This window comes from Telmatherina bonti, assembly GCF_933228915.1.
Source record: "Telmatherina bonti genome assembly, chromosome: 23".
NCBI lineage: Eukaryota > Metazoa > Chordata > Actinopteri > Atheriniformes > Telmatherinidae > Telmatherina > Telmatherina bonti.
This window is the reverse complement of record NC_136632.1, coordinates 6,896,964-6,922,203: the sequence shown is the minus strand read 5'-3', so window position 1 is coordinate 6,922,203 and position 25,240 is coordinate 6,896,964. Positions and strand designations below refer to the sequence as shown.

At 37.6% G+C, this 25,240-nt stretch overlaps 1 protein-coding gene across 1 annotated transcript; it reads left to right on the top strand.

Annotated features, from left to right (window-relative positions):
- Nucleotides 1-37: 37 nt before the first annotated feature.
- On the top strand, nt 38-24,865 carry washc3 (WASH complex subunit 3). Its single transcript, XM_079262966.1, has 7 exons — nt 38-216; nt 1,279-1,377; nt 2,079-2,144; nt 2,252-2,389; nt 23,116-23,226; nt 23,310-23,374; nt 23,468-24,865. The coding sequence occupies exons 1-7, from the start codon at nt 166-168 to the stop codon at nt 23,565-23,567; spliced, it is 630 nt and encodes a 209-aa protein (XP_079119092.1). The 5' UTR covers nt 38-165; the 3' UTR covers nt 23,568-24,865.
- Nucleotides 24,866-25,240: the final 375 nt, after the last annotated feature.

The following is a 25,240-nucleotide window of genomic DNA, read 5'->3' as shown; positions in this document are numbered from 1 at the left end:
TGGCTGCTTTTAAGCGGAAGTATCCGCCCCTATTTCATGGCACCGAGTCACATGAATGATTTCACAGCGCATACTTTATATGTCGCTTTATGTTAATAATGTGAATATACTCGCACAAGACAACAATTAAACTACTATCCCCAAGAAGTCAAAAGAAAATCCAACATGGACGAGGACGGACTGCCAATTGTGGGGTCTGGGGTTGATCTGACCAAGGTTTGTGTTTCCCATGTTAGCTATAATTGCTAACTTGGCTAATCCCAAACAGTGCAGCTAAGAGTTGCTATCTCGTTGATGATCCAATAAAACTTTATAAATTATTTTATTTTTAGCGTATATCTGCTTGTCAGTGCGGAAACACTCGTTAGTCTTATTTCCTTCCTGTAGTTAAACTCATAAACAGACATAAAAGCAACAGACATTTGTGTTCAGCATCATTGCTTCATAACTATTTCTTTTATTTTTTTTTTGTTTGAAAGGATATCCCGATATTTTAACTGTAAACTATATTATTATTATTATTATTATTATTATCATCATAATATTTTAACGTTTACCTTGATTTTGGAAGCTGTGATAAAACCAGATGTTGTCGCCAAAGTAGAAAACATCCAATAGTTGTTTTTTTATTTGTTTGTTTTTTAGCCAAAGTTTTTAAATATTTGTACACATATATGACTGATTTAATTTCAAACCTTTAATAGACAGACAGCATATTATAAGATAAAAGCCAGTGATGGTACATTTCACTGCTATTGTAAATCACTTTCCTATATTTTATGCTTAGTTGTTTCTGTTTCTGTCAATGTCATGAAATATTAGTTCACAATCAGCTGTTGTGCCAATAATAGTGATTTTGTGTTGCAGCCAGTTTAAGATTAGAAATAGTTTAGATGGCTACCCTTTTGATCCAGACATTTCGTTTGATTTGAAACAGTAATGGTGAAATGGCATTTCTGCTTGTTTTATGTACTTATTTTCTTTAAAATGAATGGAAATTATATTGATTCGGTGGTCCTGTAATATTTAAGCCAGGCCTTGGGAGGATAGATTGCTTTTTTAAAAAAAAAAAAATTGCCTAATTTTGAAATGAAATTAAAAATACTATATTAATCCCCAATTAAATATTGTAGTAGATAACTGTTGTTAATTAGAGGAGGCGTTGTTCTGGAGGCTGCTGGCAGGAACAAACCTTTTATTTTCCTTGCTTTAATAATCTCTGGGTTCTTTCTCTTATTACCTTTGTAATTTAATTTACTTTATTTTCCCTTTCTTTAGGTTCCAGCTATACAGCAAAGAAGAGTTGTTGCCTACCTCAATCAGTTTGTTGTACACACAGTCCGCTTCCTAAACCAATTTTCCACAGTCTGCGAAGAGGTTTGTGTATTTCCCTTTGCTCTTAAATGCCCACTAAAAATAATTTTTCATCTTACCAAGTCCATATGATGTTTTACAAGATGCATGATAAGGAAAATCAGCCTTGAGTGCAATATTTCTGCTCTGAATCTGCAAAGCTTTGCAGAAAATTTGGAGGAGCAACAAACACCAACAAATCCTGACTTTTGTATTTTTTGCTTGAGGCTCTTGTAAATGATAAGAGAAGGTAATGCAAGCAACACGTAGATGCAAATTAGTTGCAAAAAATACCAAACATGACATGTTCTGGATGTAATTATGATCAGATTCTGTAAGATGTAATCTCTCGCAGTGTCCATTCAAAATGACCAGAAAGAGCTGGTCTGCAGTTTGAAGCCAATTCATAAACCAGTTGTTTTTTCATTTATCTGAGAGGCACAACAAGTACAAACAGGCAAGTCTGATAAGTCCATCTTTGTTTACATGTTTTTCCTCAAAAAGATGTGACTGATGGCTCTCTGTAGGTCTCTCTGATGTCTCTCTCTACTGCAGCTGCTGAATTTTTACTATCGCTTTCACTGCCACACTGCGGTCCAACAAAATCAGTTTTCTGTTCATAACGTAATGACCAAACAGACTTCAAGTCTTTTCTCACAATCAAGTCTCTTAAACAACCCCTATAATGTCCTTATCATCTTTTATTTTTAAACCTCTTCTGACAGAAACTAGCAAACATATCTCTGCGCATACAGCAGATTGAAACAACCCTGTGCATCTTGGAGGCCAAGGTGAGTTCTGAAGCCTCTTCATTTATTCTTTGTTCAGATGATACTAAATATGTACACTTTATGGTATTTTACTAGTTATCTATGGAGTAATGTTGTTCTCGGAACAGCTGTCTTCCATCCCTGGACTGGAAGATGTCACCGTAGATGGGCTCAGTCAGCAGCAGACTGCACAGACAAATGGACCCGTTACCACCAACCAGAGCCAAACAGACGGTCCAGCAGCAGGATCGCTTCCTCCCACAGAGGTGGGTGTTCAGACTTGTATGCAAGCAGCGATATAGATCTATTAGGTCATATTGAAAGGCAGAACAGACACGAACAAAGTGGGATTTATAGACATTTAATATGAATTTGATCTTGTGCAGATTGCTAGCCCAAAATAAATTCGTGGCACATCTAGTTTGTATTTGAATTTATTGCAGAATTTTTTTAATATTAAAATTAGATTCAGGCTACATTCAGAAATTCATAAAGAAGTGATTGTTACTGAGCTTTCCTCCGTTCATGATGTTTAACAACATCAGTGACTAATGCAGAGTCCAGTCGGTGCAGCTACTAGAATTACATATTTTTCCAAACATTAATAGAGCCAAAGTTTACAATATTTATGTATTTGTCTATTATTTGATTTAATCACCCCCCAAAATTCATTTAAATGAACAAAAATATTGCTTTTTGGGGCACTTATTCTTATGCAATTCAATGTGATTAATTGTGATCAATTAATTAGTTCGATTAATTTTTACAATTGAGTCCCACTTCAAAATATACTGTAACTCCAGTCTAAAATCTCAAATAATAAAAAAGTTTTCTGTCAGAATTCAGCAGCTAAAGGAATAAAAGACCTTGAAAAAGCTATTTATTTTGCTCAAGGGAGCACGGTAGCAGCGATGAGCATAATCACAAACTCATCAGCCGTGTTGTGACGGCGGCTGCCGGATGGTTGTGATGTCTTTCTTCTTAACCTGAGACTCCCAGACTGAACTCAAGTCTCTCAGTTTCTTTGAACAGATTCTTACAATGTTATTCAGGCTGTTCCTGTCCTTAACACTAAGACCTTAAAACTAAGAGATAATAGAATAAGTTAAGAGTTGCTGTGAATTAGCAGTAAAAAGTGCATAAAATAGACTTAGAAACATGAAGAGTCCAAATTCCTCAGTCAGTAAATTCTTTCCTGATTCCTTTTGACCAGAGGCTCAGTGTTAACATCAAATTTATATTCCAAATGAAACATCATTTCCAGGTGTCCTAGACGTCCTCATCATGAGTCACGCTTACTTTGTGATCACAGCTGCGAATAAAGAAGGGACCCACTTTATGTCAAAAATGATTTATGACCCCTGTCATCCAATGAGAAGCTGCCACGTCACAAGTGGGCGTGGCTTAATGAACCGGAAGTCCCTCCCCTTTGTGATCCAATCAGCGTGTGCCACGTCACGAGTGGGCGTATCTTAATGAACCGGAAGTCCCGCCCCCTCAGTGATCCAATCAGCGTGTGCCACGTCATAAGTGGGCGTATCTTAATGAACCGGAAGTCCCTCCCCCTCTGTGACCCAATCAGCGTGTGCCACGTCATAAGTGGACGTAACTTGGGTGAGGGGCGGTCCCTGGACCACGTGATGTCCGGAAGTGACGTCCCTCCTCCCAGGCGTGGCTCTAAAGTGACGTCATCCGTGGGCGGTCCCTGGACCACGTGATGTCCGGAAGTGACGTCCCTCCTCCCAGGCGTGGCTCTAAAAGTGACGTCATCCGTGCACAGTCCCTGGACCACGTGATGTCCGGAAGTGACGTCCCTCCTCCCAGGCGTGGCTCTAAAAGTGACGTCATCCGTGGGCGGTCCCTGGACCACGTGATGTCCGGAAGTGACGTCATCCGGTGGCGGTCCATGGACCACGTGATGTCCGGAAATGACGTATGTCCGTACGTCATACCTGGGCGGCATGTCCGGACATGTCTTCTGGACGTACGTCATGCCTGGGCGGTGTGCCTGGACATGTTAGGGGCATGTCCGAACGAGTCTAGAGGTATAAAGAGGGGTCCCGGGGGGGGGGGGGGGGGGAGAAAATTTAAAAAACGTCTAAGAGAAAGAGTAATAAAATAAGGTAAAGAAAGTTTTGGGGGGAAAAAAAAAAAAAATCCCTTACCTTCTCCATATGCGTGTCACTCTGATGCAATCAGTATTTCTTCGGCGATGAGACGTGGTTTTTCGCCTTTGAGTCTTTTGGGTCTACTGGAAAAGAGCAAACTTATCATGGGAAATGCAAAAAGTAGTATAAACAGAGTTTACTGGGTGGGAAGAGTGAAAAAAGTTTTTTTGCTGGCTGCAAAAATCCTCTCTGAGTCTGTTTGTATTTACACCCCCGCCCTTCTACTGGCCCGTGTGACAAGCACCCCCTCTTGTCTGCAGCAGGCTTTTTACGACCCTCTGTTTGTGTGTTTTTGTGTTTTTGTGTGTTTTCAGTGACTTTCGCGTTGATAAACTGTTGGAAAAAAGAAGAAGAATTAAACTATTATGATAAATGCAAAAAGAGAAGTAAAAAAATAGAAGTGTTAGCAAAAAAAAAAAAAAAAAGTGCTAATAAATGGATGGGAAAAAAAAAAAAAAAGTTGTTTTTTTTTTTTTTGCTCCTGCAGTCTGCAAAATCCTTTTTCCCCTCGGTGGTGGGACATGTGTTCTCTTGTTGGTCTGAAAAAAAGAGCAAAAAAAGCTAACTTATTATGATATTTGTAGAGTTTTAACTGATAAAACGAGTACCTTTTTTCTACACGTCTATCTGCTGCTCATGCGTTTTGAGTCTGTTTTTTACTGAAGGAAGAGAAAAAAAGTTCCTTTAACTGTCCCTGTTTAAATCCTCTAACACCTGGGTTAACTTGCAGAGAAGTGGCAACAAGTTGTTAGCTGAGATAATACAAACAGAACATTCTTTCTGTCTCAAAGTAAGCTTTTATTGCTTAATGACCCCCCCTAGCCGGAAGAAAAAATGTTATGTTTAAGAGAAAAAGTTTCTTTAACCTATGGATGCTCATATATTTAACAGAAAATGTCTGGTAAATGTCGGTTAACTTACAGAGAAGTGGCAGGAAGCTGTTAGTTGAGATAATACAAACAAAACATTCTCTGTGTCAAAAATGAGTTTTTATTGCTTAATGACCCCGTAACAGTCAAGAAACCTGTCAACAACGGTTGCTTCTTGTCTGAAAGTTAAGTTAACCACACGTACTTTGGTTCAGTTGACAATGTTGGGTCAGTTTTGTCCTGCAGGTTTTGCTCTGGCCTTATTCTCAAGTACTTTGTGCCTTTGTCCGAAAGCCAACTTCAGTACATCAACTTTCCCGCCGATCTGAACGAGCTGAAAATAGTTCGCATTCCTCTAGTTGGGACAAGTGTCATCGCAGGTACTTCTCACATGGTTTCATAAAGTTATCAATTTTATACAAACTTTGTGAGGTGTTTAGTTTACCTGATTCCATATTTTCTACTCGCAAGTCTTCTCAGCACAATGTGTGGACCTTTTAAATGTAACCTGTGGTCCTGTTCACAGAACAATGCTGACGGCCGACACGCTGCATAACAGTAGCATAGAATGACCTTGTTAGCAGACTGATGTCGTAACATTTTAACAGAGAAGTTTTTATATTAGCTAATATTAGTCACTGTGAGGCGCTTCATTCTGTTCACACAGAATTAAGGAATTAAAAAAAGAACTGTTTATGTTGTTCCAGAGAATTTGCTTCGTCAGTTGGACTTTTTAGGACAGTTAATGTCTTTATCAGGCTGGGGAAGAGTCTTTCTTGTATTTTCAAAACAGGTAAGAAGAATTCAATTCAATTCAATTCAATTCAACTTTATTTATATAGCGTCAAATCACGGCAATGCCATCTCAAGACGCTTTACAGACAGAGGGGAAAACATAATGAAGGCCAATTCATAACAGCCTATATAAGGAAACCAACAGATTGAGTTGAGTCCAACTCAATCTCCCATCCTGAGCAAGCACACTGGCAACAGTGGGAAGGAAAAAACTCCCTTTTAACAGGAAGGAAACCTCCGGCAGAACCCGGCTCAGGACAGGCAGCCATCTGCCTCTGCTGTGTGGGGGGAAGAGGACAGAAAGACAACAGACAACAGGAACTGCTACTCCCGGCCAGGGAGACCTGCTGAGACAGGAGACATACATGTTAATGATGCAACACTGTTATGGGGGGGGGGTAAAAGAAAGAGATAAAGAGAAAAAGAAAGAAGCTCAGTGTATCAGGAAATGTCCCTCAGCAGTCTAAACCTATAGCAGCATAACTAAGGGATGCTAACCATCCCTAGCTATAGGACTTATCAAAAAGATAAGTCTTCAGCCTAGTCTTAAAGGTGGGGAGGGTGTCTGCTTCCCTAACACTAACTGGGAGCTTATTCCATAAGAGAGGGGCCTGATAACCAAAGGCTCTGCCTCCTGCTCGGCTCTTTGAGACTCTAGGAACCACAAGTAAGCCTGCAGTCTGCGAACGAAGTACTCTGCTTGGTATATAAGGAACAATGAGGTCTTTGATATATAGTGGTGCCTGGTTGTGGAGGGCTTTATATGTAAGGAGAAGGATTTTAAATTATATTCTAGATTCAACAGGCAGCCAATGAAGAGAGGCTAAAGCTGGAGAAATATGATCTCTCCTGCTGGTTCTGGTCAGGACTCTGGCTGCAGAATTCTGGATCAGCTGAAGGGTTTTCAGGGCATATTTAGGACAGCCCAGTAATAGAGAGTTACAGTAATCTAGTCTCGAAGTAACAAAAGCGTGAACCAGTTTTTCTGCATCACTCCGAGACAGAATGTCCCTAATTTTGGCTATATTACGTAAATGAAAGAAGGCTGTTTTAGTAACCTGCTTAATATGTGGGCCAAAGGACAGGTCAGGGTCAAATATTACTCCAAGGTTTCTCACTGTCGCACTGGAAGCTAAAGTAATGCCATCCAGGTTCATTACAAAACCGGAAAATTTAGCTCTGAGTTTTTCAGATCCAACGAGAATTACTTCAGTCTTATCTGAGTTTAAGAGGGGAAAATTTCTAGACATCCAAGTCTTTATGTCTATGAGACAATTTTGTAGCCTATTGGGCTGATTTGTTTCATCTGGTTTAAAGGATAAGTATAGTTGAGTATCATCTGCATAACAATGAAAGTTTATTCCATGCTGTCTAATAATTTTGCCTAAAGGGAGCATATATAGTGTGAAGAGTATTGGTCCAAGTACAGAACCTTGAGGAACTCCATGACTTACTGTAGTTTGGGAGGAGGACTTGTCATTTACATGAACAAACTGAAGTCTATCAGATAAATATGATTTAAACCAGCTTAACGCTGTACCTGTAATTCCAATCACCTGTTCTAGTCTCTGTAACAGAATGTTATGATCGACTGTATCAAATGCAGCACTAAGATCAAGCAGGATAAGTACGGACACAAGTCCTTAAATCCACAAGGCCATAAGAAGGTCATTAGTAACTTTCACCAATGCTGTCTCAGTGCTATGATGAGCTCTAAATCCTGACTGAAACTCCTCGCATAAATTATTTCTGCTCAGGTGGGCATGTAGCTGAGCGGAAACTATTTTCTCCAGAATTTTGGACATAAACGGGAGGTTAGATATAGGTCTATAATTTGCTATCACCTCTGGATCCAGAGATTGCTTTTTAAGTAAAGCCTTGATTACAGCAGTTTTAAATGATTGTGGTACATATCCTGTCACTAAAGACATATTGATAAGATTTAGTAGTGATGTATTAATTAAAGGGAAAATGTCCTTAAAGAGGCTCGTTGGGAGAGGGTCTAAGATACAGGTGGATGGTTTAGATGAAGCTATTATTTTAGTTAATTCAGAGGGTTGGACAGGACAGAAACTATTTAGACACAAGTCAGATCCTGGTTCTAAGGATGCTTCGGAGACCACAACAGGCTCAACATTATAGGTAGAAGGAAGAGTATTGTCAATTTGATCTCTAATAGTGTCAGTTTTATTCCTGAAAAAATACATGAAATCATCACAGCTAAGTAAGAAAGGAATACATGGCTCCACAGCGCTCCGGCTCCTAGTAAGCCTAGCTACAGTGCTGAAAAGAAACCGAGGGTTGTTTTTGTTTTCCTCTATCAATGATGAATAATAAGCTGTTCTTGCCGTACGTAAGGCTTTTTTGTATACGCTTAAACTTTCTTTCCAGGTTAAGTGAGACTCCTCTAGTCCTGATGAACGCTATCTGTTTTCCAAACGTCTTGATGCCTGTTTTAGAGCTCGAAGCTGGGAATTAAACCAGGGAGCCTTCATAATCTTACCTAATTTCTTCTTCTTTAGGGGAGCAACATTATCCAAGGTTGTACGCATTGAAGCTGTTATAGTATCAGCATGTTGATCAATCTGAGCAGGAGTAAGGCTTAAAGGGGGACTCTCAGTCATGCTAACACATGGTAGATGTGAAAAAAGAAAATTAAAGAAATTTCTCAATTATCTTCTCTACTTATACCGTCTCCATTTGTGATTGTTGCTGTTGGAACAAGCAAATCTTTCTGTCTCACACTGATTGAACAGCTATCAGTGATGAAACTATTAGCCTTTGGTTTACAGGTTATAACACCTGGGTTGTGGTTCGATTTCATCAGGTGTTAAGTGTGGAGCCCTCCAGGAACATTGCAATACAAACACTTTTGTACGTAACACTTTTCTGGCTAAAAAACTTTTGAACAATGATGGTAAAGCTTTTTGGAAGGAAGTGAAATTTCTCAATAACTGTAAACCATGTCTTCCTCATACTGTAGATGGAATTACTGGGCAAAATCTGATAGTTGATCTTTGGCATCATCACTATTGTTCTCTCTTCAATTGTGTTCCTAGTGACTTGTATTGTGTGGAGCATGTTGATTATGTTGAAACGATCGCATCCCATGAAGTGTATCAAGCTATTAATAACTTGTTAGATAATAAATCCACTGGAGTAGATCAGATCTCTGCTGAACATCTCAAACTTGCCAGTGGGAGGTTGGCTCCTCTTCTTTCTTTATGTTTCACTGCATTTGTTGTGCATGGGTTTATCCCTAACCCCATGATGACAGTTCTTCTAGTGCCTGTGATAAAAGATAAAGCTGGAAAAGTGGGTAGTTCAACTAACTATAGACCCATTGCACTTGCCAATATATTGTCCAAAGTTGTGGAACGTATCTTTTTGAATAGGATTCAAAAATTTATTACTGCTACAGACAATCAGTTTGGCTTTAAAGCTAACCATGGCACGGATATGTGTATTTTCTCCTTGAAAGAATTGCTGAGTACTTATAGAAAGAAAAACTCAACAGTATTTATGTGCTTTCTGGATGCCTCTAAGGCTTTTGATCGTGTAAATCATAGAAAACTGTTTACAAAACTGTATCAGGCAGATGTGCCTAAGTATCTCATCAGATGCCTTTCTTACTGGTACGCCCATCAGACCATGCAGGTTAAATGGGACTCCTGTGTATCTGCTCCCTTTAATGTCTGTAATGGTGTAAGACAGGGCAGTATTTTATCTCCTGCTCTTTTTAATTTTTATATGAATGATCTGTCTAATCAGTTGAGTATGTGCAGAACTGGATGTATGGTTGGAGGTGCTTTAATTAATCACCTCATGTACGCTGATGACCTGGTGGTGTTCAGCCCTAGCTCAGCCGGACTCCAGCAGTTGCTGAATGTGTGTTCTGTGTATGGAGAACAACATGATATACAATACAACCCTGCTAAAAGTGTCATCATGTTTTGTCGAACTAAGGAGGACAAGACATTAAAGTTCCCTGTTTTTACATTGTCTGGGGCTACTGTAAAAGAATGTGATACTGTCAAATACCTCGGTCACATCATAACAGACTGTCTGTCGGATGATGAGGACATGTATCGCCAGTGCCGGCTTCTATATGCTCAAGCAAACATTCTTGTTCGGAAATTCTCCTGTTGCTCTGTAGAGTGACTCTGTTTAAAGCATTTTGTTCATCTCTGTACACGGCACATCTTTGGGTGAGCTATAAAAAGGCCAGCTATAAAAGACTTGTGGTGGCATACAATGATGCACTGAGGCTTTTCCTAAAAAAGCCAAGATGGACCAGTGCTAGTGACCTTTTTGTGTCTAGCCGGGTAAATACTCTGCCTGCTATCCTGAGGAATTTGATGTTCAAATTCATAAATCGTTTGAATGACTCTGTTAATAATGTGATTTTGTATTGTTCCAGTCCTGTATACAGTGATGTTAGATACTCATCTGTGTTTTGGAAGCACTGGTATGACTGCCTCTTAAAAGTTTAGAGGCCTTTAGTTGTCTGTGTATTTGTTTTTAGTTTCTTAGAGTGGACCATGAGTCTGTAATAAAGTTTAAGTAAGTTTAAGTAATGGTATCCGCTCTCCTGTCCCTGGCTGTTGGTAAGACTTGGTTTTATCACAAAACCTGTAAATAGACACGTTATTAAGGCAGCTATCAATCATATTTAGTTTGCTTCATGTTGTAGGACTAGTTTAGTGGCCGTCTTGTAGGTAACTATGATCAAATCAAAGATACTTTAATTAAAACCGTGTCAGTCTTATGATCCGTTCTTCTGCTGAAACATTTTAAACCTGGAATCTTTGCAAACTACTTCAGGTGAGAGGAGTTTTCCATGCTTTAGTAAAATAACTTTGCTATATATGATAGTTGGATAGAAAGTAACCTGCAGGCTTTTCTTTGTGTCGAGGATGAAAAGTACCCAAGCGGTGGTGGTGCAACTTGTTTGGCTTCAAAATATTAGATAATATTTAGGTACATGCAAAAGACTGTGGACTCATTGTTACCCACCATTAATTATTACTATTACTGGTCAAGCAGGGACAGATATGCTCCATCATAGTTTGTTCTGGTTTTTCTGTAAATGACTTGAAGTTTCTCTTCTTGTTTTATCATCATCTCCTATCAGTACTTTTACTAATTTGTCAAAAAACTGCCAAGTTTTATGTAGCCGTGCCGCGCTGTGATAACTCTGGCCTCTGAGATGAGGGATGTTCCAGCACCAGGAGATGGAGAAACTCCCGGGATGACAACGGTAAATATAGTCTCTTCCTCTCTGTATCGAGTTTGCTAATATTATTTGTGAAGTGTAGAAGTGTGATGAAAATACGACAGTCACTGTGTATCTCGGAAAAAAGAAGCCGGTGGACGGTTATGTTGAAGGATCCAACGTTCTGGACCTGCATCTTGCTTGCTCCTTAATACTGAAGTAAAAAAAAAAAAAAAATCCTTTTACTCCACGTTGTGAAAGTTTAGAAAAAGCAGACGATTTTATTTGGTAACTATTTTTACTCAAATAATTTAAAAAAGAGTTAATATTTTATCCCTGTAAATTTCTGGGGTTTTTCAAAGGCTACCGAGCTGCACCTGAATTCTTACTGGGAACGACACTTTCTCAGCAGTTGCATGAGCTTTGATAAACTCTATATGCACGTACTTTCTATTCCAGCTACCTTCCAGTCGGAGCGGTGTTCCTGATTGCAGCCACGTGCTGGAGGTCAGCGACTGGGATTCCGTCAGAAAACTGGGACACTTTGCAGGAGCTGTTTGGCTCAGGTAGGTTTTACCACCAGGACCAGAATCCCACTCCTCCTGCAGCAGGACATACTATGCACACGCACTCTGGTTAAAGTTACAAGACAAGAACTCAGACATGCTCACACATTGGCTCCAATTACAATCATTTGTCAATCTAACAAGCTTTTTTTTCTCTGCGCTGTGGAAGCCGGACTATCAGAAGAAAACCTTTCATCATGTAGCAAAACAGAAATCATTTTCATGAGAGAAACATGATTCATTATGATTCATATCTATATCTGCTTTTTTTTTTGTTTTTATTCCTGGACTTCCGGATTGCTTACGACAGCTAGGGCCTGAAAAAAGTGCATTGTAGCACAAATATATCTCCATCCGCCGTGCCAAGAAGCTTGGAATGGAAAATAGTGAAGAAAAGCTGAAAGAAAGCAAGAAATTACTTCAGAAGAAAATTATCATTCCAACTCAATAAAAGTTGTTTTCACAAAGAAAATTATATTTTTACAGTGTTAAAATTTTTTGATTAACGTAAATTAGATAAACTACAAATTAGATGTATTAATTACATCTAGTAAAGTGATATAACATAAACCCCTTTTTAGCTGCACGGACAAAAGAATCCTTCATTCAATCAAGTTATGAAATGGAAATGAAGCCATATCTGTTATGCATTTTGGAGAAGATGCACTGGACTTAGACACACATTTTCCCATTTACCACAAAAAAAAGAACCTCATATCTAAATATTACAAATGTCGAGATCACAAAAAACTATTTACAAAACCAGCCAATGTGTAAACATAAGATATGAAAACATGATAAAAACAAGTGCTACTGAGTTGCATGGCGGTGGTGATGGGTGTTCCAACGCGGTGTGGTGAGAGTCAGACCCCTGGCTGGTGGTGTGGAGCCGGATCTCCTCCTGGGAAAGGCCCAGGTCACTTTCAGACATGCTTATTGGACAAAGAGAACAACATAGTTTGAATGATCCCAGACAAACTGTTAAAAAAGAAGCGTGTTTCATTTCTCAATGACAAACAAACAGGTAAGTACAAGTTTCCTCATTCTGGATTTTACAATATTGATATCAGATCTACATTTACAAACCTTAATCCGATTATAAATCTTATACTTGAAACCTAAAAATGCCGCATATAGAATTAGTTTAGCATTTCCTCTTAGTATATTTTTGTAGCTCAGAGAAAATCCAAAACGGCTTCATGTATTTTTCATCCAGGTGAGCGCTCTACTCTGCCCAACCCAACAGTTACTATCATCACAAGTAAACTGCAACAAGCAGAACCTCGCTATGCTAACTGAAACCAGACAAAAGAAAAAAATTATAACTGGTGTGTCATCTTATTGTGTAAACAATTGAAAAAATATAAAAATAAGTACACATACTTATTGGGCAGTAGACTTTGCTAAAAAAACATTTAAAGGGGTGTCATCAGTTAAAAAGTACGTTATGTTGATGAGAAGGACGTGAGACAGTATTCTTGTTGGATCAATGCACCTGTTATTTGTAGCATTATTGAGATAAACCGGTGCGTTTTGTAGAGAAAAATTGATGTGTTTATTGTTATTTACCACTTGATCCAGATGACGACACAGCGGTTTAAAGCGTGGCTGATTTTGTTTCGCTCCATTTTCTTAAAATGGACATAATGCAACATCTTTATTTAGTCACATAATTAAATCACATAACATACAACACATTTATTTGATACAAACATAACATTGTTGCGTAGTGACTGAAAGGTACTTTTTCCCTAAAAAGGATATTATTCATCAGTTTGGGCAACAATTTCGGCTTTGTTTCTAAATCAGTCTTAGTTGCATTATATCAACATGTATGTGCCTGAATTGCTCAACATCTTACTAGGTTTTTGAAACACAAATTGCTGCTTTACAACATTTGCACTGCTGCTCAGAAATGGGAAATTAGAAGTTGAAATTGCAATATAAAAAGATGGATAAAACATTTCTCATAAACAAATTGTAATCATCAGCATTTATCTATTTAGCTTCACTGGTAACACCTCAAAGATTCAAGACAGTTTTGATGCTTCGCTCCACTGAGGGGCAACATCCACTAAAGGGCAGGAAGAAGCAACCGCTTCTCTAAAATGAATGAATAACTTCTTAAACGATATTACTGATCATCTTACTGTATTTGGAATATTAATTTTCAGCCAGGAAAAGTGAGCCAATTTACAAACTGGTGAGAATAGGAACTCCCAAAAAAATGTAAGTTTTAAAAGTGGATCTTGCAAAGTGTACTTGGGAAGACGGGGATGTTGAGGTTGGGAATTTGGTCTTTGATGCATTTTTGTTCACATTCACCGAGCTATATAAGAAGCATTGCCCTGTTAGAAAAAACTGTCAGACTGAGGAAACATATAAGAGGGGAACCTTGGATGACCAAGAATCTACAAAAGGCCGGCAAAAAGAAAAAAAATGTTATACAAGAAATATTTACAAATGCAAACCAATGAAAGTGAAAATATATAAGCAGTATTACAATGTTCTGACTTCTGTTATGAGAAGTAAAATGAAGGAGCACTAGAATGCATTATTTAAGAAACTTGGACTTTTATCAGTGATTTTATTCAGAAGAAGAGCAGCAACAAAGAATTTCCTATTTTTTAAACAAGTCTGGTGACACAGTGCACAATAGTGCTAAAGAGTTCAACTATTATTCTGTAGGTGTTAATCACGATATGGCCAAAACAATTCCAACATGTGATACTAATTTGAATAAGTTTACTTATACGATCAGGGATAATAAAACTTCAATCTTCCTTTGAGGGAATAATGAGAAAGATATAATAGTTCTAAATAGTTATAATAGTTCAGCACAGGCTGAAGCTAATGTAAGCCTGTCCTATTGAATAAGTTAAGTTACCTTTCAACATGTATAAATATTACAAAAATAGAAAAACAAGAAAAGAGACAAGATAAAAATAAACAACCTGAAAACACGTTATCAATAAACAGTCAAATGGAAGAGTGATGAAGCCGACTCATAAGTTGTATAATTCACAAATAACTCTCGTAGCCCTCAAAAATCACCAGGAGAACCTTCTTTCTTTTTGAAAACCAAAAATGTACCACTGGTTCTTAAACTTAGTCAGCATCAGTCCAAAATGAAATCCCAACAACAGATATACAGCTCTTTTTCATTTATTTTTTGGCCTTTGTTACCGTGAATTTGCAAGTGTCTCAATTCATATTTAGTCTCAGAATTGTATACTTGCTGGGAGTGACTTTGTCTTAGCTTTACACGAAATTTTTATTCTTTTGAAATACACCAAATAATTGAATTTTAAAACATGTAATTTCATAAACAGTGGATGACTATGTGCATCTGCCTTGTTAATCCCTATAACTCATTTTTGTAAAAAGAATTATTGCATTTAAAGTTGTTTTATATGTCCAGACTTCCACACAGTAAGATATATCAGGAAGACTGAGTGAACAATAAATATTATATAAAGCTTTACAGTTTCATTTATTTCTTGATTTGTACAAGATTGCTATCATCTTAGAAATCTTTCCTTTGATATAATAAACATGTAGTTTACCTATTCATTTAAAATCAGTAACTACCCTCAAAAATTTATTCTAATTTACACTTTCAATGTTACGTATTTTAAATTTAATCTCCTTATTCATTTAATTTCCATTTCCAAAAACCATGAATTTGTAAATTATTTCCAGAACTGTACATGTTTGTATCATCTGCAAATATAATGAAGTTCAACAGACTTGTAACATTACAAATATCATTATTATCAAGTAAGAAAAGATTTGGACCGATTACAGAACCCTGAAGTTCGCCACAAGTCTACACATTGTCTGCTTTCTAAGTATCTCCTCAACCAAAAAAAAAATCATTAGGTCAATACGACGATCAATGGTATCAAACGACTTCTGCATATCAATAAAAATATCAGCAGCATGCTTATCACTTACATTTGCTTTTGTTATTTTCTTCTTCTATCTCCATAACCACATAAGTGCTTGTTCTGTTTCTCCTGAACCCGTGCTGCAAACAGCCAGTTGTTTAACACATAAACTTTCCAGTATTTTTGGTCTGGTCTATAGTTCTGGCCTATAATTGTCATGACAATATTTGTCTCCATTTTTAAATATCGGTATTACCATTGTTGTTTTCATATTATTTGGAAAGATACCCTTTTGAAAGGACAGGTTGAAATTATGAGTAAGAGGTTTTACAGTAACATTAATAACTTCTTGAATATAAGCATATCAATTAAGTTAATGTCTGTTGAGGTATTATTTTTAAATTTTGAGACTATTATATCTTTCTCATTATTCCCTCAAAGGAAGATTGAAGTTTTATTATCCCTGATCGTATAAGTAAACTTATTCAAATTAGTACCACATGTTGGAATTGTTTTGGCCATATCGTGATTAACACCTACAGAATAATAGTTGAACTCTTTAGCACTATCCCGTCTATTGTGCACTGTGTCACCAGACTTGTTTAAAAAATAGGAAATTCTTTGTTGCTGCTCTTCTTCTGAATAAAATCACTGATAAAAGTCCAAGTTTCTTAAATAATGCATTCTAGTGCTCCTTCATTTTACTTCTCATAACAGAAGTCAGAACATTGTTATACTGCTTATATATTTTCACTTTCATTGGTTTGCATTTGTAAATATTTCTTGTGTAACATTTTTTTTTCTTTTTGCCGGCCTTTTGTAGATTCTTGGTCATCCAAGGTTCCCCTCTTATATGTTTCCTCAGTCTGACAGTTTTTTCTAACAGGGCAATGCTTCTTATATAGCTCGGTGAATGTGAACAAAAATGCATCAAAGACCAAATTCCCAACCTCAACATCCCCGTCTTCCCAAGTACACTTTGCAAGATCCACTTTTAAAACTTACATTTTTTTGGGAGTTCCTATTCTCACCAGTTTGTAAATTGGCTCACTTTTCCTGGCTGAAAATTAATATTCCAAATACAGTAAGATGATCAGTAATATCGTTTAAGAAGTTATTCATTCATTTTAGAGAAGCGGTTGCTTCTTCCTGCCCTTTGGTGGATGTTGCCCCTCAGTGGAGCGAAGCATCAAAACTGTCTTGAATCTTTGAGGTGTTACCAGTGAAGCTAAATAGATAAATGCTGATGATTACAATTTGTTTATGAGAAATGTTTTATCCATCTTTTTATATTGCAATTTCAACTTCTAATTTCCCATTTCTGAGCAGCAGTGCAAATGTTGTAAAGCAGCAATTTGTGTTTCAAAAACCCAGTAAGATGTTGAGCAATTCAGGCACATACATGTTGATATAATGCAACTAAGACTGATTTAGAAACAAAGCCGAAATTGTTGCCCAAACTGATGAATAATATCCTTTTTAGGGAAAAAGTACCTTTCAGTCACTACGCAACAATGTTATGTTTGTATCAAATAAATGTGTTGTATGTTATGTGATTTAATTATGTGACTAAATAAAGATGTTGCATTATGTCCATTTTAAGAAAATGGAGCGAAACAAAATCAGCCACGCTTTAAACCGCTGTGTCGTCATCTGGATCAAGTGGTAAATAACAATAAACACATCAATTTTTCTCTACAAAACGCACCGGTTTATCTCAATAATGCTACAAATAACAGGTGCATTGATCCAACAAGAATACTGTCTCACGTCCTTCTCATCAACATAACGTACTTTTTAACTGATGACACCCCTTTAAATGTTTTTTTAGCAAAGTCTACTGCCCAATAAGTATGTGTACTTATTTTTATATTTTTTCAATTGTTTACACAATAAGATGACACACCAGTTATAATTTTTTTCTTTTGTCTGGTTTCAGTTAGCATAGCGAGGTTCTGCTTGTTGCAGTTTACTTGTGATGATAGTAACTGTCGGGTTGGGCAGAGTAGAGCGCTCACCTGGATGAAAAATACATGAAGCCGTTTTGGATTTTCTCTGAGCTACAAAAATATACTAAGAGGAAATGCTAAACTAATTCTATATGCGGCATTTTTAGGTTTCAAGTATAAGATTTATAATCGGATTAAGGTTTGTAAATGTAGATCTGATATCAATATTGTAAAATCCAGAATGAGGAAACTTGTACTTACCTGTTTGTTTGTCATTGAGAAATGAAACACGCTTCTTTTTTAACAGTTTGTCTGGGATCATTCAAACTATGTTGTTCTCTTTGTCCAATAAGCATGTCTGAAAGTGACCTGGGCCTTTCCCCGGAGGAGATCCGGCTCCACACCACCAGCCAGGGGTCTGACTCTCACCACACCGCGTTGGAACACCCATCACCACCGCCATGCAACTCAGTAGCACTTGTTTTTATCATGTTTTCATATCTTATGTTTACACATTGGCTGGTTTTGTAAATAGTTTTTTGTGATCTCGACATTTGTAATATTTAGATATGAGGTTCTTTTTTTTGTGGTAAATGGGAAAATGTGTGTCTAAGTCCAGTGCATCTTCTCCAAAATGCATAACAGATATGGCTTCATTTCCATTTCATAACTTGATTGAATGAAGGATTCTTTTGTCCGTGCAGCTAAAAAGGGGTTTATGTTATATCACTTTACTAGATGTAATTAATACATCTAATTTGTAGTTTATCTAATTTACGTTAATCAAAAAATTTTAACACTGTAAAAATATAATTTTCTTTGTGAAAACAACTTTTATTGAGTTGGAATTATATTTTTCTTCTGAAGTAATTTCTTGCTTTCTTTCAGCTTTTCTTCACTATTTTCCATTCCAAGCTTCTTGGCACGGCGGATGGGGATATATTTGTGCTACAATGCACTTTTTTCAGGCCCTAGCTGTCGTAAGCAATCCGGAAGTCCAGGAATAAAAACAAAAAAAAAAAGCAGATATAGATATGAATCATAATGAATCATGTTTCTCTCATGAAAATGATTTCTGTTTTGCTACATGATGAAAGGTTTTCTTCTGATAGTCCGGCTTCCACAGTGCAGAGAAAAAAAAGCTTGTTAGATTGACAAATGATTGTAATTGGAGCCAATGTGTGAGCATGTCTGAGTTCTTGTCTTGTAACTTTAACCAGAGTGCGTGTGCATAGTATGTCCTGCTGCAGGAGGAGTGGGATTCTGGTCCTGGTGGTAAAACCTACCTGAGCAACACAGCTCCTGCAAAGTGTCCCAGTTTTCTGACGGAATCCCAGTCGCTGACCTCCAGCACGTGGCTGCAATCAGGAACACCGCTCCGACTGGAAGGTAGCTGGAATAGAAAGTACGTGCATATAGAGTTTATCAAAGCTCATGCAACTGCTGAGAAAGTGTCGTTCCCAGTAAGAATTCAGGTGCAGCTCGGTAGCCTTTGAAAAACCCCAGAAATTTACAGGGATAAAATATTAACTCTTTTTTAAATTATTTGAGTAAAAATAGTTACCAAATAAAATCGTCTGCTTTTTCTAAACTTTCACAACGTGGAGTAAAAGGATTTTTTTTTTTTTTTTTACTTCAGTATTAAGGAGCAAGCAAGATGCAGGTCCAGAACGTTGGATCCTTGAACATAACCGTCCACCGGCTTCTTTTTTCCGAGATACACAGTGACTGTCGTATTTTCATCACACTTCTACACTTCACAAATAATATTAGCAAACTGGATACAGAGAGGAAGAGACTATATTTACCGTTGTCATCCCGGGAGTTTCTCCATCTCCTGGTGCTGGAACATCCCTCATCTCAGAGGCCAGAGTTATCACAGCGCGGCGCGGCTACATAAAACTTGGCAGTTTTTTGACAAATTAGTAAAAGTACTGATAGGAGATGATGATAAAACAAGAAGAGAAACTTCAAGTCATTTACAGAAAAACCAGAACAAACTATGATGGAGCATATCTGTCCCTGCTTGACCAGTAATAGTAATAATTAATGGTGGGTAACAATGAGTCCACAGTCTTTTGCATGTACCTAAATATTATCTAATATTTTGAAGCCAAACAAGTTGCACCACCACCGCTTGGGTACTTTTCATCCTCGACACAAAGAAAAGCCTGCAGGTTACTTTCTATCCAACTATCATATATAGCAAAGTTATTTTACTAAAGCATGGAAAACTCCTCTCACCTGAAGTAGTTTGCAAAGATTCCAGGTTTAAAATGTTTCAGCAGAAGAACGGATCATAAGACTGACACGGTTTTAATTAAAGTATCTTTGATTTGATCATAGTTACCTACAAGACGGCCACTAAACTAGTCCTACAACATGAAGCAAACTAAATATGATTGATAGCTGCCTTAATAACGTGTCTATTTACAGGTTTTGTGATAAAACCAAGTCTTACCAACAGCCAGGGACAGGAGAGCGGATACCATTACGTACAAAAGTGTTTGTATTGCAATGTTCCTGGAGGGCTCCACACTTAACACCTGATGAAATCGAACCACAACCCAGGTGTTATAACCTGTAAACCAAAGGCTAATAGTTTCATCACTGATAGCTGTTCAATCAGTGTGAGACAGAAAGATTTGCTTGTTCCAACAGCAACAATCACAAATGGAGACGGTATAAGTAGAGAAGATAATTGAGAAATTTCTTTAATTTTCTTCTTATCTGTTTTTAAAATACAAGAAAGACTCTTCCCCAGCCTGATAAAGACGTTAATTGTCCTAAAAAGTCCAACTGACGAAGCAAATTCTCTGGAACAACATAAACAGTTCTTTTTTTAATTCCTTAATTCTGTGTGAACAGAATGAAGCGCCTCACAGTGACTAATATTAGCTAATATAAAAACTTCTCTGTTAAAATGTTACGACATCAGTCTGCTAACAAGGTCATTCTATGCTACTGTTATGCAGCGTGTCGGCCGTCAGCATTGTTCTGTGAACAGGACCACAGGTTACATTTAAAAGGTCCACACATTGTGCTGAGAAGACTTGCGAGTAGAAAATATGGAATCAGGTAAACTAAACACCTCACAAAGTTAGTATAAAATTGATAACTTTATGAAACCATGTGAGAAGTACCTGCGATGACACTTGTCCCAACTAGAGGAATGCGAACTATTTTCAGCTCGTTCAGATCGGCGGGAAAGTTGATGTACTGAAGTTGGCTTTCGGACAAAGGCACAAAGTACTTGAGAATAAGGCCAGAGCAAAACCTGCAGGACAAAACTGACCCAACATTGTCAACTGAACCAAAGTACGTGTGGTTAACTTAACTTTCAGACAAGAAGCAACCGTTGTTGACAGGTTTCTTGACTGTTACGGGGTCATTAAGCAATAAAAACTCATTTTTGACACAGAGAATGTTTTGTTTGTATTATCTCAACTAACAGCTTCCTGCCACTTCTCTGTAAGTTAACCGACATTTACCAGACATTTTCTGTTAAATATATGAGCATCCATAGGTTAAAGAAACTTTTTCTCTTAAACATAACATTTTTTCTTCCGGCTAGGGGGGGTCATTAAGCAATAAAAGCTCACTTTGAGAGAGAGAGAGAATGTTTTGTTTGTATTATCTCAGCTAACAGCTTGCTGACACTTCTCTGTAAGTTATGTATGTTTACCACACGTTTGTTAAATATATGAGCATCCATATTTTTTTTTTTTTTTTTTGCTAACACTTCTATTTTTTTACTTCTCTTTTTGCATTTATCATAATAGTTTAATTCTTCTTCTTTTTTCCAACAGTTTATCAACGCGAAAGTCACTGAAAACACACAGAGGGTCGTAAAAAGCCTGCTGCAGACAAGAGGGGGTGCTTGTCACACGGGCCAGTAGAAGGGCGGGGGTGTAAATACAAACAGACTCAGAGAGGATTTTTGCAGCCAGCAAAAAAACTTTTTTCACTCTTCCCACCCAGTAAACTCTGTTTATACTACTTTTTGCATTTCCCATGATAAGTTTGCTCTTTTCCAGTAGACCCAAAAGACTCAAAGGCGAAAAACCACGTCTCATCGCCGAAGAAATACTGATTGCATCAGAGTGACACGCATATGGAGAAGGTAAGGGATTTTTTTTTTTTTTTCCCCCAAAACTTTCTTTACCTTATTTTATTACTCTTTCTTTTAGACGTTTTTTTAATTTTCTGGGAGGTCCCTCCTCCACGCCTGGGAGGAGGGACGTCACATCCGGACATCACGTGGTCCAGGGACCGCCCCTCACCCAAGTTACGCCCACTTATGACGTGGCACACGCTGATTGGGTCACAGAGGGGGAGGGACTTCCGGTTAATTAAGATACGCCCACTTATGACGTAGCGCACGCTGATTGGATCACTGAGGGGGCGGGACTTCCGGTTCATTAAGAGACGCCCACTCGTGACGTGGCACACGCTGCTTGGATCACAAAGGGGAGGGACTTCCGGTTAATTAAGCCACGCCCACTTCTGACATGGCAGCTTCTCATTGGATGACAGGGGTCATAAATCATCAAGTGGGTCCCTTCTTTATTGCTGCTTCTGAAATCAGTCGTCACATCCTTTCATGTTAATATCCAGACAGGTTTCATCACACCTGCTAACATATCCGTTCAAAGCAGGACTCAGACATCAGAAAATTTCACCTTTTCCTGGGAAGATCTGCATGTTTGTGAACATAAGTTTTTTACTTTTCAAGCATCACTGCAACCCAAATATCTTCACCAAAGCAATGCAGAGGAGGAGGAGAATAAGATTAAAGTATTAAAAGTAGTGTAAGGGAAAGTCTGACGATGAAAGCAGATGATAAACTGTGAAAGACAAGGTGGAGCCAGTTTGTGATGAGAAGAATTAGTGTGTGTGGTTAAGGTGTGAGAAGCAGGATGTGGTGGAAACTGTGCGTGTGCAACTTTTATTATTATTATTATTATTATTATTATTATTATTATCATTATTATTGTTATTATTATTATAACTGCAATTTATGGCTCAATAAAACTGCCTATAAAAACTGAACCAGTAAACAGTTTAAAGGTCCATTTAAAAGAAGTTTCCGGGAAATTAAAAGGATAAATAAAATGTTTTAGGTGGATTTTAAAGTATCTTCACTGCAAAAACTCAGCCTTAAAAAACAGAAAAAAAAACCCAAAAATCATGTAAATGTTGCTTAAAATAAGATATATTAAATTTAGCTTGTCAAGACTTCCCAAAACAAGTAGAATATTCTTAAAACAAGAGGAATTCTCTGGCATAAAAACTAAGAATTATCTTACCTTTAAAAAAAATAAAAAAATAAGCATATGTGTACTCAATTTAAGATTTTTAATCTTACTTAGATTTCAATTCTTGCAGTGTTGGATCCATTCTTCCACCCTAGCTACTCCATGTGCTGTTTGCACTGAGGAAAAACACAGCACTTGTTGCTAAGGTTACATAAATAACACAGCCTTACTGAATTTATACATGTTTTGTTTTTTTGTTTTTTTTATTATTATTATTTCCAGCCTGCTCAGAGTTCAGCAGAAGCCGCACCAAAAGCAGAAGTTCCTGCGGAGAATGTCATGACGGTGGCCAAGGACCCGCGTTACGCCCGATACTTGAAAATGGTTCAAGTGGTGAGTCATGATGTCACATACAGAATCTTCTCAAAGTGTGCGTTTTACTTTCTATCCTGCTCTCACATTTCGCTCTGCTGCAGGGAGTTCCGGTTATGGCCATTAAGAATAAAATGATCATGGAGGGTTTGGATCCCAGCCTGCTTGAGTGAGTGTTTTGTTGTTAAATTCCTGCTGGATGAGTTTTTTCTGACGCGTTTGAGCCTGAACAGTGAGCATCTTTGCTTTTTGCTGCTGACAGCTCACCTGATGCCCCTGTGCCTGATGCAGCGACGAAGACAGCAGAGAATGAAGATGTTGCCGCCACCAGTTCTGACAGCGAATCATCTTTCAGTGACTAACTTCTCTTTATTGTCTGTGTCACTGTGTCATTTGTCAAACCCCGCTTTGGGTTGCAGACGACGAGGCTTCACCGTACAGGTGAACGGCGACGACAGTGCCTGAATGATTGTAATATCCTTCACATGGTTCTGCAACTATTACTCTGAACAGTTATTTGTATATTTTGGACTTCTGATTATTATATTAAAATAAGAAAGAATGGGTTTTTTTTTCCTTCTAATGGCTGTAAACAAGCAAAACAGAATCAGTGTGTAGCAGTCACGACATCATCACTACTCGCCTCTTCGTTGTTCAGGATGTGTGACCTGTGGGATGTCATGTGGTGTTCGGTAGCAACATATTAGATCCTGCAGGTAGATGGGGTTGTAGGTGTGGGCCATTCAGGCCTCCGTAGATGGGATTTGTTCACCAGCATCTCATGGATCCTCGATTGGACTGGGATCTGGGGTTTTTGGGAGTAATTTCAGTGCTTCATCTCCTTGTTTGATGTGAGGCGCATTGTCAAGCAGAACTTTAACATGTGCAGAAATGAAGTGGTTTTAATGTTGTGGCTGTTCAAAAGACACAAGCATTTTTTCATTTCTTTTACAGGCTCCACATTTTATGAAAATGTAAAATATGTAATCATTCTATTTCTGACAGGTTAGAGTCATTTTACTGAAATGTTTTCACATTATTCTATCGAATGTCCCCTTTTTTCTGTTTTTAAGCAGCATTTGTGTTTGAAAATGAAAAATATTTGAATGGTTTCTGTCACTGCATGATGCTGGAATGTGGTGGCAGTGTTTACATCAAGCTTATCATGGAAACAGCCATGATTTTACACTCTTATTAATGTTATTTTTTCTTTTAAAAAACGAATGAACACTTTTTGAAGCAATCTTAAATCCAGAAATAATATTTAGACTCTAATTCATCGGTGAATCTGCTGCCTGGCAATATTTCGAGTATATCCACGATTAACATTTTCCCCATTTTTATTTTTCCTCTTTCCTCCCTAATTATGTTTTTGAATGTTTTGACTGAAATGAACAGATTTTCCACACTAAGCCTGCAGTTATGTGGAGCAGACAAGCTTGCACTAAACCTAAAATGTCAGATGATCAGCAAGCCGTAAACTAAAGGTTTTTGTGTCGACTGTCGCTTAAATGATCAATGTGAAGATCACACATTGAACAAAATGTCAACTGGATGTTTTGGAAAACATCCAAAACCTTTGAGTGGATGCCTGAAAATGTCATGAAGCGATGAATGATTTATGTGTGTAAATGAACTTTGGAAAGCTCTTTGTTTACATGAACGGTCAGATCTGTGATTTTCCTTCTAATAAAAACTAATACAGCAGTTAAGAAAAAGTACAATTTAATATTTTTTTTAGCAGATGTTGATAATACAGTACATCAAATTACAAGAAAAAGTGAAGATTAAAAAAAAAAACATCCCTTGTAAATACAGCTGTCAGTGAACAGGGGTGAGTCTAGAAATAATGTGATGGGGGGGGCCAGGCACGGACTGGGAAAAAGGTGGCGCGTGAATAAAACGTTTTTCTAATAAAATGGTTATTTAAACTAAATCCACACAATGTGACAAGCAAAATGGAAAAAAAAAACCAAAACATAACACTGTGAGCACACAGTTAATTTGTTTTAAGCCAAATCACAACCATTTTTCT